Source organism: Pangasianodon hypophthalmus, chromosome 2 (assembly GCF_027358585.1).
Source record: "Pangasianodon hypophthalmus isolate fPanHyp1 chromosome 2, fPanHyp1.pri, whole genome shotgun sequence".
Taxonomy (NCBI): Eukaryota; Metazoa; Chordata; class Actinopteri; order Siluriformes; family Pangasiidae; genus Pangasianodon; species Pangasianodon hypophthalmus.
In genome coordinates, this window is record NC_069711.1 from 13,778,474 (window position 1) to 13,794,217 (window position 15,744).

The 15,744-nt window shown below is 40.2% G+C and overlaps 1 protein-coding gene across 5 annotated transcripts in view; it reads left to right on the plus strand.

The window, feature by feature from the left end:
- Positions 1-14,584, plus strand: part of setd5 (SET domain containing 5) — a 28,261-nt gene extending 13,677 nt beyond the window's left edge. The window contains exons 3-25 of one of the 5 annotated variants that reach the window (XM_034311755.2): positions 50-152; positions 580-857; positions 1,429-1,487; positions 1,626-1,810; positions 1,930-1,968; positions 2,123-2,368; positions 2,449-2,597; positions 2,874-2,991; positions 3,174-3,283; positions 3,412-3,661; positions 4,470-4,550; positions 5,042-5,266; positions 5,371-5,715; positions 6,129-6,374; positions 6,544-6,655; positions 6,760-7,019; positions 7,706-7,762; positions 7,874-8,353; positions 9,102-9,194; positions 11,088-11,362; positions 11,449-11,594; positions 11,749-11,846; positions 11,973-14,584. In XM_034311755.2, the coding sequence (XP_034167646.2) occupies positions 50-152; positions 580-857; positions 1,429-1,487; positions 1,626-1,810; positions 1,930-1,968; positions 2,123-2,368; positions 2,449-2,597; positions 2,874-2,991; positions 3,174-3,283; positions 3,412-3,661; positions 4,470-4,550; positions 5,042-5,266; positions 5,371-5,715; positions 6,129-6,374; positions 6,544-6,655; positions 6,760-7,019; positions 7,706-7,762; positions 7,874-8,353; positions 9,102-9,194; positions 11,088-11,362; positions 11,449-11,594; positions 11,749-11,846; positions 11,973-12,557 (4,540 nt within the window). In that variant the 3' untranslated portion in view covers positions 12,558-14,584. Of the gene's footprint in view, positions 1-49; positions 153-579; positions 858-1,428; positions 1,488-1,622; positions 1,811-1,929; positions 1,969-2,122; positions 2,369-2,448; positions 2,598-2,873; positions 2,992-3,173; positions 3,284-3,411; positions 3,662-4,469; positions 4,551-5,041; positions 5,267-5,370; positions 5,716-6,128; positions 6,375-6,543; positions 6,656-6,759; positions 7,020-7,705; positions 7,763-7,873; positions 8,354-9,101; positions 9,195-11,087; positions 11,363-11,448; positions 11,595-11,748; positions 11,847-11,972 lie in introns of all 5 variants that reach the window. The other 4 variants (XM_034311750.2, XM_034311759.2, XM_034311762.2 and 1 more) reach the window with 4 other exon arrangements.
- Positions 14,585-15,744: the final 1,160 nt, after the last annotated feature.

Here is a 15,744-nt window from a genome sequence, read left to right on the forward strand (position 1 = left end):
TTAAATTTCTTCAGTGTTTTATATTTTACTGTTGTTTACACTCTCTCAGTCCTGAGTCAGTGGAAGCGAGCCCTGCAGTGAATGAGAAGACATACTCAAACCACAGCTGTGGGAGCGCACAGAATCATGGATACCGGGGCCTGCCCTACGCTGTGAGTATCGCTTCACTTGCATGGCATGAGTATTAGTCATAGTATAGCAATAAGCACACATCTGTTGAATGTAATGCAGCATAACTGGTGTGCTATCCTTTAGCTTGTACTATAAGTAGAAGGTGTATTGTATTTTTGTTCTAATTGTAATTTTGTTGTGAGCTGTTGATAACTGTGTTAGCTTTGTTTTATAAAATAAGTACAGTATTTATAACAATAAATGCCCATTTTATTCATTTTAAAACTTGCTTACTACAGAGTTTTTCCAACCATGCTTATATACCATACTGCAACTACTGCATGATTTTTGAATGCCACATTTTATTTTTCATTCCCACCTTCTTGCTTTCCCTCCTTCCTTCCTCTGTGTCTTGTCCTCTATCTGTCTTTCTCTTTCTCTCTGATACCTGAACACCATTGTTTGAAGATGCAACAGTCTTCCATTGTGTGTTGTCAGGATCATAACTATGGAGCGCCACCCCCTCCTACCCCTCCTGCCTCCCCACTCTCCCAGACCATCATTCCCCGCCTGGAGCTCAATGGCGCCCTCAGCCGTCCCCGATCCCGTTTCCACACCAATGACCCTGACAACTCGGCTGACAGCGACAGCTCGTCAGAGGAGGAGGGCGCCGTGCCATCAGGCTGGTGCCAGTGCCAGTGCCGCCTGACGTCAGACCGCTACCTCATAAAATGCGAGAGCTGCAGGTAAGGACATCTCAGTGTTTAAGACTCTCTCCATATGTACAGTCAGTGAGGATGATGATGATAATAATAATGATAATAATAATAAAGATAATCGTCATCGTAATAATCATCATCAATATGTGTGGCAACCTGAGAAAACCCTTCAAATGGTGAAATATTTACATTTTCTACTACATGTCTACTATATACTCTTTTGAAAATATCTCAACATCAACAACAATCACAAGTTATAGCATTAGTCTGTTTACCACACTAGCCATTAAAACATCTTTAAGCAATCTGAATGCTTTTACAGCCGCATTTGTAAGGCTAACGTGATCTCTGCAGAAAGGAGGATGAGGGGTTATTTTGGTGAAATTTATTTTTTTAATGAAGTTAATGAAGTAAAGATATGTAAGTATGAAATGGGCAGAAAGACATTTTTGGTGAAAACCAGATTTTTGGTTGTTTGCCAGGTGAAGCTAGGTTTTTCCAGACATCCACACATATTTGTTAACCATTTTGATTCTGTTGTTAGCATCTAATGCAATGCAGGTGTATGCAGTCTGTTTTACTAGTGTGATGTGTACAGGGGTCTGGACAGGAGGAAAGGGCTGGATGGGCAGTATCGGAAACCAGACAATGTGTCGGGTAGGCTATAGAAGAACATGCACAAACTCGCAGAAACAGTTAAAGTTGAAGTGTGGTAGTGTCAGCATTTTGCTACATTCTCTTCTAATAGTGTGCTCAGTGTGTGTCTGTATTTGGATATTTGTGTCTTGATAGTAGGAGAGAGCAGTGCTACAGAAAGTGGAGATGAGGAGGTCTCAGCTGCCACAGTGTCATACACAGCCACTCAGCACACACCCACCAGCATCACCCTCACTGTTAACAGAGTCAAACGCAGCAAAGCCAAGAAGAGGAAGAAGAGCACGGAGAAAACACGAGCCGCCCCTAAAGCTAAGAAAGTAAAGGTATATACAACCAAATATGCACACTACTGCTAACAATGGTGGGATTCGGATAAATATTCTAAACAGCATATATTAATCAAACATTACATGTTGATTTAAACTCTTTTTTTATTCCACAGTCTTTTAGAGAAGGTTCCAGAAAATCCTTAAGGATGAAGGTAAGAACATTATCAGGTAGTGTTAACATGCTACAGCAAATGGCATACTGTTTTTAATTAAGCCGTTTTTATTTTCAAACAATGTGGTGTAATTGGTAAAATGAAACTTAGAAAAGTCACCATTTAACCATTTCTGTCTTTCTCTTTCACTTAGAACTCCACCAGTGAAGCGAGTGTGTTGGATGAGAACACGGCTGAAGGCTGGGAGACGCGTATCCGCCAGTGGACAGATCAGTATGAGGAGGCTCAGGCCAATCAGTACAGTGCTGATGTTCAAACACTTCTCCAGCTCCATCACTCTGCCACCAAGAGCTCTCCGAACCCAGCAGCCCTCGCTATGGACACCATCAACCGCACAGAGTTGGCCTGTAACAACACCGTCTTGAGCTCTCAGATGCAGGTACAATACTTTGACTGTGTAAAAAGCAGATTTGCACACACTAAACGTGCTTTAATAAAATTATATTTTTGTATGTTTAGTTACAGCTGGGCCGTGTAACACGAGTGCAGAAACACAGGAAAATCCTGCGAGCAGCACGGGACTTGGAGCCTGATACACTCATCATTGAGTACAGAGGCAAAGTCATGCTTAAACAACAGTTTGAGGTCAATGGGCACTTCTTCAAAAAGTGAGTGCACTTCAAAATATTGGGGATGACCATGTACACAACTGTTTCACTTGTATATTGGCATAAATCCAGGTTATCACTTGTATTTAAGCATTCAGAGATTTTCTGTTGTTAAATGTTGAAATTTGTAATATACAGTCAGCACTTTTTTTTAACCTTTTAAGCAGTTTGCCATTTACAGTTTTTCAACTGTAAAAATCAGCTAAAATTTTGTTATAACTGGCCAAGCTATTTATAAGCCCTGTAATGGCTGTGTGTTTGTGTGCATTTCTTCAGGCCCTACCCATTTGTCCTGTTCTACTCTAAATTTAATGAGGTGGAAATGTGTGTAGATGCACGGACATTTGGCAATGATGCTCGCTTCATCAGGAGATCCTGTACACCCAATGCTGAGGTGAGTAGATAGTTGAGGGGTGATGAGAAGGACAGGGTCACTGATATAGCTAAATGAAGTTGAGACTAACTGTGATTAAAAGTCAGTAAAGTGTTATTAACAGAAATATATAACTCATGATCAGTGAAATCCAGTCCTGCCTAAATTGCCTGTTGCATTGTTTTTCTCACATACACACTCAGGTGCGGCATATGATTGCAGAGGGGATGATTCACCTGTGTATTTACGCTGTTACTCAAATCTCCAAAGATACCGAGGTCACAATTGGCTTTGATTACGAATTTAACAGCTGGTCAGTGTGTAAAGTCTGCCACTCTTATTTCTTGTATTTTTTTGTGCCTTATGTGGAATCTTGGAATATTGATGTTAAATAGCTAAACAGACACAGTTGTATTAATTTTTTTGTATCTCCTTTTGTAGTAACTACAAGGTGGACTGTGCATGTCATAAAGGCAATCAGAACTGTCCCGTGCAGAAGCATAACCAGAACCCATCTGAGGCGCTTCTGCCCCCACCGCAGAACCCACTACCTACTCTGCCCGGGGCAGAGACTCGCCGAAGGCGGGCACGGCGAAAAGAGTTAGAGGGAAGTGGACTGATTGGGAGTGTGTCTGATGATAGTAATCAGTTACTGGACGAACATGGGGAGCATGGAACTAGTGAAGCAGAGGTAGGTGTCTGTGCATGTGGTGGAGATATAGATGAATTATCTGCTAACCTGATTTCAGACAAGTACCATACTAACCTCCAGGCCCTAGCATTCTTATGCTACTGAAGATGGACCTCTGTGTTATGTAATGGTCAGAATTACAGAGGTTTAACTGTAGCGTTTTCAGTAAAAAAAAACTTTTTTTTTTTTTTTTTTTTTTTTTTTTGGCTACAGCAATACGGGTAGCATCTGAAAACTTTTTGCTTTCTCAGTTAAGCTCAGAAAAGGTCAGAATGAACACAAATAAAATTCACCCAGTAGAAAAACAAATGCACTGAAAGGGTTAGGACAGAAAACAAAAAAAGACGGGACTCATTTTATGGTGAAAAATGGAGGAGCAGCCTAATATTAAGCATCAGTCAAATTCTTGTACTTTTAATAATTTTAATAAACAGTTGTATAAAGTAAGCTTACATACTCAGCTGGTTTCTTAGAAATCCAAAAATATATGCATATTGCAGTTAAATATCAGTTCAGGCAATAATATATTTTTTATCACATATGCTGTTAACATATGCTAGGGTTCCTGTGGTAAAATTCTTTTTTTGTTTTGTTTTTTGTTTTTATTTTTTGTTTCTTTGCCTGTTGGAATTTTCTTTTAGAAAAGCTGGCTCTGGAATTAAACTAATTCTCTTGCTGCATGGTTGGACATTTGACACTGTTTGTCAGTGTGCAAGGAGGCAATAAAAAATATTGCCTTAATGGTCAAGAAGCATCAACAAGTATATTTTATTCTCTTTAAGATGATTATTTTGTTTGGGCTCAACAGGAGGGTCTGATAGATGGTGTAAAGCAGGAGGAGGGCCAAGAGGAGGTGGATGAAACTGGAGCACCCATAACTAATAGACGGGTAAGGAGGGCAACAAGAGTATGAAGGACAAAAGTTAACATGGAAAAATAAATTAATACTTAACTCATGTTTAATATAAATATTTCACTCAAATACATTAAAAAAATTTTTAATTTGTGAAATATGTATTTTTTTTCTTCCTTTTTGATTAATCTGTTGAAATTAATTAATTACTTTTTCCAGTATTTTTGTATGTCTTTCTTCATTTGGGGGTTTTCCCTCTTTTATTAGTTCTAATGAGGTGGCCAACTGACTAGATAGGCACAATTGGGCACAGTCAAATGTGAATAATTAGAGGCAGTGACATATTTGGGGACAAGGAAATGCAAATACTTTATATTTTATGGTATATTTTATGTCTGTAATTGAGTCAATTGTTTACTGTTTATTAAATTTGTTAATTTTGGCAAATTTGGTCTTGAATAGAAGATGGTTTGTTCTGTTCCTGCTGGCTGTGCAACTAATGTTGCTACCTGTGATATCTACTGCAGTCTCGAGAGGACCGGAAAGCCGAGGCCATCATGCACGTGTTTGAGAATTTGGAAAGGAGGAGGAAGCGGGTTTCTCAGGGTACAGAACGTGCCGGGCTTGACGACCTCAAACAGGAAGGGGTGGGGCCTGATGAAGGTGGGGCCTCCTCTCCCACAGGGGCTAACCCAGGTCAAAATGCAGGGTTGATGGGAGGAGTTAGCACACGCCGTACATCTTTTGCCACAGTGCGTCCTTGCTGTTTCATTTCTTTGCTTTCTCCATCTTTTCTGTTTTAACCATCTTCACTCACTCACCATTTTTGTGGGGTCTTTTGGCTTTTCTCTCTAAGGACCCAGTGACATCAGTTGAGTCAGAAAAGCCTTCCTCTGCGAACCTTGTAGCTCCCAAACCTCCCCCAGCACGTCCCAAGCAGCGGCCCAAGAGTCGCATCTCTCGTAATCGGGCGAGCTCTGCCCAGCGGGCACGTCGCCAGAGGCAGGCTCTTCTAGCACAGCAGGCAGCCGAGGCAGGAGCAGCAGGTGGAGAAGAGGGAGGTACTGTGGCTGGCACAGGCGAGCTGGGTCTCGGGGATGGAGCTCTGGGAACTGGACAACCTCAGGATGGAGAGAGCTATGGAGTCTCATCTACAGCGCTAGGCAGCAAGACAGGCGTGAGATGTCCCAAAACAAAAAAGGTAAAATATTTTTAGTCTCTAATACTTCTACTGCACTGGATTGCAGTCTGGATTGCATTTTCAAGAACCATTGGAACATTTCTGATACAATATCTTCAAAATATTACACTATGATTTTAGAACAATGAAATAAGGCAAATGACACTCAGCTGACATCAGTACTTTGGTTATTATTCTCATTTCAGTTGTACTTTGTAGGTGGTATTGCTTTACTCACAATTGCTCCTGCTTAACATAGCTAGCATGCTGCTGCTTAGAGCAATCTAAGCAATAAAGAAAAGGTTAGCTGTTAAATACTCGTGATTGATTTGTTTTTCCCTCATTCAGAGTGGCAGCTTATGAAATCTGTTTTTACTTATGTATTAATTTGGATTTGTGTAATATTCATGATGCCATGCTTTTAACCCCTTCAGTACCTGGTGACAGAGTGGCTGAATGACAAGGCCCCAGACCGTGTAGAGGAGCCAATAGAGCGGCCCCTGCGCATCACCACAGACCCTACTGTGCTGGCTACAACACTCAACATGCTGCCAGGCCTCTCGCACTCACCCCTCATCTGTACCACCCCCAAACACTACATCCGCTTCGGCTCTCCATTCAACCCTGAGAGACGTCGCCGGCCCCTTGTCGTTGATCCCGCCTATGGCTCCTGCAAGAAAGTTAGTGAGATTGTGGGCAGCATATTGAGTTTTCAGAAGGAGTAGTGTTAGCAAAAAAAAAAAAAAAATCAGAACTTTCTGTGTATCATTTTTGCAGTTGACAGTTGAATATCCAAACATCCAGCTGTTTGCTGCTACTGACATTAGTGTACTTACTTCCATTTTGTAGAGGTGGATAAAGCAGGCGCAGGATGAGAGCATGTCCTCTCTTTCCATGGAGGACGGAACTGAGTCCAACTCTTCACACCAAAGTAACAGCAGCAGCACGGCCTCCAGATCTGGTAAAAAAAAAAAAAAAAAAAGTGTTCTTTTGAGGTTTTGTAAATAAAATGTTTTAAGAATCATATTATATCTAGTTCCAATGATTGCACATTTCTTCTCTCAGAGTTAGTGGCACCCTTTAAAAAGAGGAAGTCAAAGTATGCACCAGAAACGGTCGCACCACCTTCTGAACTTCTGCTTCGACCTTTGTCCCCCATCACACCTCCACTGCCGTCTGAGCCCTCTGAGAGCTTGCTACACCCTCTTCTCTCTTCCTGCTCGCTGTATTTAGGAGCTGAGGAGAGGCAGAATGGTGCTGTGCCAGCATACTCACCACTCCCATCTCTTCCTGCCAGCCGGTGCAACACACCTCTGCAGTTTGAGGTAAGAACATGACTGCTCACAGGTTTTTCTGTTTTAATACACCCCAAACATGCAAATGAGCAGCCTAATTGCTTGAGAACTAAAAATGTGTGAGTACAGCAGAACACCAACACTTGCCACTTATTTTAAAAGACAACTGGAGCCTTTTTTCCAACATAATCTATATGTGCTATATTAGTAATTCATGTGCAGTACCCACAGTCTCGCTATAAGTCCTTATATTAGGAAAAGAATGGAAAACCTGTTTACTGGAAAGCTCTGTATAATGGAAGCCCTGGAACACGCGTTAACATGCTAAATCTCCTAAATTTAAGTTTTTTTTTTTTTGTTTGTTTTTTTTTTAATTCCCCCAAATACCATTGGCAGAGGTTTTTCCCTTTTTTTTTTTTTTTTTTTTTTTTTTTGGTTGTTGTTGTACTGCCGCAATAACTGGCATTTGACTTCCATTAGAAGTCCCCTTTTCCCCACTCAGGAAAATGTCATGTTTTTGTCTTTTGTAATGCGACAGATCTCCTGTATATGTGACAGATTTGGTAGCTAGAGATTAGGTTGAATAAATACTATAGTATGGTTTGTTAGCAAAGCTACTATTGTTGTTAACCCAGGGGTGTTAATTGTGTATTCCTTGTGAATGTGACTGTAGCATGTAGAATGGAATAAATAATCACCTGTGCTCTTCTCCACAGAACATCTCATCTCCTGAGGCATCTCCTGTACACAGGCCAGAGTCTCTTTCTCCAGAGGTATGACAGACATTGAGTTGATTTTTGTATATGTGCTGGAGAGACTGAGAGTGATAGTAGCAGAGTGTCTTCTTTGTGATCTTGTTTGACAATCTCTGTCTCTCTCTACAGCCCTGTTTGCGACCAGATTTTGATACACCGCGGATCACCACCTTCCCTGAACTTTCTGTGACATCTGGTCTTGGCAGTCCAGCGCCTCCATCTGACGATTTTCCTCTGACTGGACCAGAGTCTCTGACTGGTTCTGGAGATGGTGTGTGTCATACACCAGCGCCTGTATCTAATGCCAGTGACGCTTCATTGGGCTCACGCACAAATGAGGCTCAGGTTCGAGAGCAGGTCTTTAGGACCGAGTTCAACCTCATCTACACCTGCTCTCCCCTCAATGCCAATCTGACCACTGGTCCTGTGACTGACCGAAGGCATTCGCAATCAGAAGGCAGCTTCTCTCCTGCTGAATCCTACTTCAGCTCTGTGAGTGGCCAAGGCGTAATGACTGAGCCAGGGTCTGATTCTTTTTCGCCCTACCCTGAGCCTCAGTTTGGGAGTGGCACGCCTCCTCATACCAGCAATCCACCACAGAAGAAGAAGGCAAGTCATCCTAACTCCAATTGTCTTTTATTTGAATTGACTTTTTAAAGGTATTGAATCACAGGAAGGGTTTCAAATGACTTAACATATGAATTACACACAAAAAAGTATGGAAAAGTATTACAATCAGGGGAATTTGAGAACCAGCACTTATGTCTCCCTCTACTGAGCATTAAAGCCAGTGCACTTTACATGGCTTATTTGTACTGGCTTTTTGCAACTCCACTGTGGACTTTCTCATTAAATAAAGAAATTTGCAATTAAAGACATTTTACCTGCTAATAAATTATAATTCACAGCATGAAGAACATTGGCACATTGTGCTGTCAGTCCAGAATTTTCTATGTGCAGTACTGATTGACACAAATCACATTCCACAGTAAAACAACATTAAGTGACACTGGAATTCATGACTGTTGAAAAAAAATGTAATGCCATATATTCTAACAATATTTTGGCAACTATTTTGGAAGAAGAAAATCCAAATACAGATCTACATCATCTGAAGGCAGAAGTATTGAAATAAATAAGTAATATTCATTGAATAAGCTTAAGAAGACAGAAGCTTAGACAGATATTTCCTGGATACTGCATCACTCACAAAGTGATGTCTTGTGTCTTTGTGTGTCGAACCAAAACAGGACGCTTCTTTCTTTCCTCCCTGTTTCCCTCATACCTTCTCTCCTTCCATTCCATGTTCCTCGAAAACTATTGCAAAGTCTTTTCTTCTTCACTTTTTTCAAGGCAGAGGGCCATGGGAACTGGCGTTAGTCAGCTGCCAGGCTTGCCTAGTTACCAGGCACTAGCTGTAAGGCGTGAATTCAAGCCAGGGCAGAATATGGTGAATATTAAATACATGGCCTCCATCTAGAAGTGTGCATGTGGATATTGTTTGCATTAGCATACAGTACGCCTCTCTTACCTGTACTGCCCAAAAACCCTTTAACATGCATAAAACCATTACATATTGTTTTTTTTTTCTTTTCTTTTCTTTAATCAGACATAGCAACATGTGCATCATTTATGTGTTGATAATGTACTTGTCATGCACTCTTAGTTTTTTGATATAAGGTTTTTGTAGTTTAGTTTTTTATACAGTGTTTATTTTTAGTGATGCACTGAAATAAAAAAAAAAAAACCTTGGCCTAATTGAAACTCAGGTCATAGAAACCTATTTTAATTCATTTTATTATTATTAATTTTTGTGCAGAAACACATTTTTTTAATATTGCATAGATATTTTTTATTATTATTTTGGTTACTTAATTCTGTATAAGATAATTGAAAAAGCACAAAGGAACAACATCCCTGTACACAATTATTTTAATAGTATAAAAAACTGACTTAACACTGTTTAAAAAAGTGAATGTACAGTTGGGCAAGTTTACATATGCCTTGCAGAATTTGCAAAATGTTAATAATTAAAAAAAAAAAAAGAAGCATCATAAAAATTGCATTTTATTTTTTTATTTAATACTGCCTGAATAAGCTATTTCACATAACAGATGTTTACTTATAGCCCACAAGACAAAATAGTAACTGAATTTACACAAATGAACCAGTTCAAAAGTTTACATACGCCTGATTCTTAATACTGTGTGTTGTTACCTGGATGATTAACGACTGTTTTTATGTTTTGTGATAGTTGTTCATGAGTCCATTGTTTGTCCTGTTAAACTACCCACTGTTCTTCAGAAAAGTCTTGCACATTCTTTGCTTTTCCAGCAGCATCTGCATATTTGACCTCTTTCCAACAGTGGTTATATGATGAGATCCATCTTTTCGCACTTATGACAACTGAGGGACTCATACACAGCTATTACAAAAGGTTCAAACATTCACTGATTCTCAAGAAGGCAACCCACTACATTAAAAGCCGGGGGATGTAAACTTTTGAACAGGTTGATTGGTGCAAGGCATATGTAAACTTATGACCCCAACTGTACTTGTTTGTGGTACTGATTGGATACTGTTGGAAAATGAAATGCAAACTGCATTTTAAAAAGCTTTCCTGCTTCCGAAGTAAATCTTTAGTAAATTGTAAATTGTCATTTTCTTTTGGCTCAAAAGCACAGCTGTCGGTTATTTGGCATACAAGAACAAGTTGCTGAGACTGTTTCATCAGTCTGGTGCAGGAATGTATTTTTCATTACCATTGAAATGATTTAAACAGTTATATTTTCGTGTGTTAAAGATCATGAAAAATGGAAGCAGTTTAACTGACTTTTGCCTAAAAAGCATAAAAATGCGGTACATTTAACAGAAAGTGAATTTTTACCATTTTGACCAAATAGTTTTGGTGGCCAAAATTTCGGTGCATCCCTACTGAATATATGTTGATCATATATGCTGAAAATTTTCATGAATTCTGCCATTCTGTGTGTGTGTGTGTGTGTGTGTGTGTGTGTGTGTGTGTGTGTGTGTGTGTGTGTGTGTGTGTATGAGAGAGAGCATGTGTGTAACTAAACAAACAGGAAAACAATTGTATACTGTGACATCCATTTTGATGCAAAGTTTGTAAGCAGATTTTTGTTGAATATAACAAAGTGCTGGTTAACACTGCATGTTCTACCATTCTCATTCTCATTGAGTCTATGGATGGTGCCATGTTACATCCTGGATATTTTGGTAATTTTTTGTGCATGTGCGTGTGTGACATGCAAACCTCTGATGCAGATGTCGACATTTATCTATAACTTGGTTAATGTTTTATTTACTCGTGTTCACTACATAGGTATCTTTGCTGGAATATCGGAAAAGAAAGCAGGGAACGCGGGACCCTGAGCCAGTAGGCTCTGCTGGTGGCACCATTGGTACCCCCGTGCGCACTGGCTCTCTGTGCCAAACTTCTGAATCCCCTGGTGGGCCGCGCTCACTGCTGCAGCCGCCCGCCTCCCCACACAGCTCCTTCTCCTCTCCAGCCCATCAGCCATTCCCACAGATAGAGGAGGTCAGTCCTCCTGATCTCAGCACCACCATGGGGAATCACTCACAGACATCCAGCCACTGGTAAGAATATGCATACACATACAGGTCATAAATGTGCATAAGCACTGTGAGCGAAGATGAGTGGATGTATTTTCTGTGTGTTTTAGGATGGTGCCAACATTAGTGGAGAGGTTAAGGGAAGGGCAGGGAGTTTTAGAGCGTGTTCTGAGGGGCAATATGAAGATGGAGCGGATCCTTAAAAGGTCGGAAGGTGGAGCTAGTGAGCATGGTAGTAACCGAGACAAAGATATAGGTATGGAATAACCAAATAAAGTTTCTTAATGCCGGCTAGTGATACTCATTGTGTGGATTTGCAGTTTTGTGTATCCATTTAGAAATTTCAGTTGGTGTGTGTGTGTGTGTGTGTGTGTGTGTGTGTGTGTGTGTGTGCGTGCGTGCATGGGTAGATGGACTGGAAGAGGATAGATATGCTCTCCAGAGCTCATCTTTGACTTCCCCCATGATGAGTCCTCAGAGGTACAGCCCAACTGTTCACCCGCACCAGGTAAAACTGTTATTAAACGTTTTTTACACAGTGAGGTGTATAAAATAATATATTTTTCGTATCTTAGGAATATTTATTTTCTATGCACATTTGGTTTTGACTTTTTTGATCTTCAACATTGCCTAGGTGCAGCCTCATTTGGCAGAACCCGATCTACATCTGGAAAGCTCCACCTACCACCAGCAGAGTAGCTCCTCTCCTTTTCATCCCTCCTTCAGCTCCTCTCCTTCACCCTCCTCTTCATCAGTGGTTCAGGGCTACCATCCTTCTCGACTGGGGACACCTGCTTCTCTAGCCCAGGATGTGCTCTCCTCTTCAGCCCCTCCTTCAGTGGACTCCAGGCACACAGGGCGCACTCTACACCATCATAGTAGAGCAGGAGGGATGGACCTGTCGCACCTCTACTCAGACAGCCATCATAAAGCCAGCCTGTTAAACAGCAGCACTCTTTCAGGGTCTATGAGTGTGTCCTCCAGAGGCCAGGGCCACTCGGACAGCTGCACTGCCATTAGCAGCCAGGCCTCCCACGCGTCCAGTCTAGCCCAGTCACCCACAGTGCGAAACCTAAAAGCAGGCAGCCCCAATCCCTCAGTGCTGCAGGCCAGCTCCAGGCTTCTCTCAGCCAGCGGAACACAGCACTACCCACAGCGGCATTTACAGCAGCCCCCTATGCAGGGTTCAGGTGTACGGACACATTCTGGGACCTACTAGGACTCTTTGCGTGTTTGTATTTGAGAGCATGTATGAATGTGAGAGTGAGTGTGTATATGTGTGCTTGTCACCCTCCTCAACTAAACCTGTGGATAAGTTCTGGGTTAGAGGAGGGGACTTGATGTACAGACGTCAGAGTATGGACTCAGCCTCTTGTAATGATCACCTCTTACGTTCTTTATCTTTATTGTTTTCCTTTTTTTCTTTTTTTATCATTGTCACCAAAAAATCCTGCATTTCTGCATTCTATAAGTAGTCTGGCGTGGATTTCATTATAATCGTGCAGTCAGTGAAAATAAAAATATAACCAGTTGGCAGGGGAAAAAGCAAGCGCTAAATCATGTGTAATTTTAAATTTACCCACATGCTTTGAAAATACGTTCACACTTAATTTACTTAGGTAGGTGATGAATTGAATCAGGCACCTATGCTGAAATAAATCAGTGCTGATAATCAGCAACCTGGTTGGAATTGTTAGATCAGTGAGAGCATTTGGTGCTTTTCAATTTGCTCACTCATTAAATTCAGGTCAGTCTGCTAGACCATTCACTGACAGCTGAATTTTCTTCAGGCAAAGTGTTTGTTAGATTCATTCACATGGGTATGTAGGTAAAATTCATTTACTTAGTCTCGCTTCCTCTTAATCATTCCATTCAGTCTGTCAACTGTCACTAGGTTTCCAGGATCATTTCTTGGCATCCATTTTTTTTTCTTTTTTTTTCTTTTTTTTTCCTTTTTTTTTTTTAAATATAGACTCATTCTGTAATACTTGACAAACACAGATCTTATGGTGCTGCAGTTAGATCAGTCTTTGTTTGAACTGACTTTAGGGTTGTTTGAAACCCAGTATCATCATGTCCATTAATAGTCTGTTCTAATGTATAGATGTCATATGGGACTGGTTTTATTTTCATTTTTAAAACTGGGTTCTAGTAAATGTTGCTTTGGTGACTAGAAATGCACGGGACTATTTTGAAAAGTAAGCTGCAGAAATATTGTTTTTACTCCGTTATAGGATTTATTCCCCTCACAGTTGTTGAATCCTGCAGGATTTTTTATTGTCATATCATTGAGAATTTATTTTTCTCTCCCTTTGACCAATCCTTGCATTCCATACACCACTCAAGGAAGGAGAAGGGGAGGTGTGGCTGGATGGTTTGATTAGGACAAAAAAGACAAATATAAAAAAGTGGAAAAGATAGCTGCTGGGGTCTCGTACTAAGTATTTTTCATGCAAAGTGCTGCTTTCAGACATGTCTGGGTGTGTTTTTTTTTTTTTATTATTATTTTAAATACAGAATGCTGTACTTTTGTCTGTCTGATATTCATCAAAAAAACGGTGAGGTCCCCTAGTTGTGCCATGATGACAAACAGAGTGGAACAGAATGTCAAATCAAATGCAATGGATACCACTGTTGAATCTTGGGAACTGTAGTTTTTGTCTTGTTGGTCTGTTGGGTGGACTCGAGATGGACTAAATCTACAGTGACCCAGAAATCAACTGAAACAAGTTTTTTTTTTTTTTGTTGTTGTTGTTTGTTTTCCTCCCTCAATTGAAGGACCTTGCAGGAGATGGGGAAATTAACAGGTTCATTTGATCAGATTTTGAGATACATTTTGACCTTTGTTCCTCCTCCCCGTTTAGGAAACGACTCAAGGGTACTCACTGATTAACATGAATGTTTGTCTTTTCACAGAAGACTTCAAAAGAAAAAGATTTTATGACCAGAAATTTACCAGCACCTTAATTACAAAGGAAAAAAATGTTAACAAGCAAGAAAACATTTATGTATGATCATGTGTACTTGCATAAAATGTGTTATATACTGTTCCAAGAAAATATAGTACACTAAATTTGCCGCATGATATTTTTTCTTTTGGGTTGGATTAACAGCTGAAAAACTGGACATGTTTCAAAAGTTTTATTTTTTACACAAATCAAAGTTTGGACCCCTCCCACTCCTTTAAAAGTCAATAAGCAGAAGATATGTAATGTCTTTTGATAATAAAATAGTCATGACAGTGTATTTTGGAAATGGCTGTAGTATTAAAATTACACCTAATATCACTACAGTGATGTAGTGAAGACCATCAGGGACCTGAAACCAAAAATGATGGGTAGTGTAGGCTGTGCTAATGTTAAACGATTTAGACTCAAGTCCAATTTCATCTTTGAGCTTTTGCTTGGGAAGTCTGTCACAGTGAATATTTCACCTGCATAATTACCCTTTGTTCATTTGATTAGTACACACAAAGTCAGCTTAGTCATATTTTAATGAAAACCAAAAAAAAATCCTCTACATTTGCACACAATGGTTAATGACTCATTCAATTTTTAAAATACTACATGAAAGTTTTCTAATTTAATGAATCCATTCTCCTGGTAATTTCATTAAGAGGCTGTATGTAATGAAGAAAATATATATTATATTACGATATGGTTCTTACATGTTGTTGCTCAACTGTCACACCTGGATGTGACTGAAGAATAGCTGACTAGGGAAAATGCAAATTAGCAGTACTGCTGTGCGTTTTCCACAGTGTGTGAGGGGAGGTAGAGCTCAGCCTGCATCGCTAAATCCAGCTGTAGGCCCGGCACTCTAGGGCTGAGTTTTTGCGATACACCACACGGTAGCCACATTCCGTTGGCACGCGCTGACACTTTCTTGGCCAAGAGGTTGGTTTTGTAGGACTGGCAAAGGTGGAAGAAAATCCTGTTACTTTGTTGTCCTGATGATGAACATTCATTACACACTATTTTGCAGCACAAGTACTTGTTTCTCAAGCCCTATAGTCTTGTTGAATTCTTGTGTACCTCAGCCCACCACCAACTTTAAAGGAAAAGTCCACCTTTAATGACTTGCATATTAATCTGTATAATTAACGTATGATTTTAACAGCATCTAAAATTTATTTTGTCATGAAATTCTGAGATAAAACTTTTGACATGTTGGTCTTTTTTCACTTTGGTCAATGGTTTCCTCTCTTAACCCGTAATGCCGTTTGACTACCTGCTCATAGAGAGGCCAGTGGGAATTCACTTTTGCTTCATCCCTATCTAAAGGAAATAATGCAGTAGCACTTTAGTCTGCCCAGCTCTCTCACTTTCTCATCTGTACACTGCTCAAACAGATCAAGTTCCAAAGCTTCAACATTCATGCTAATACCACCATCATTGTGCTTGTCA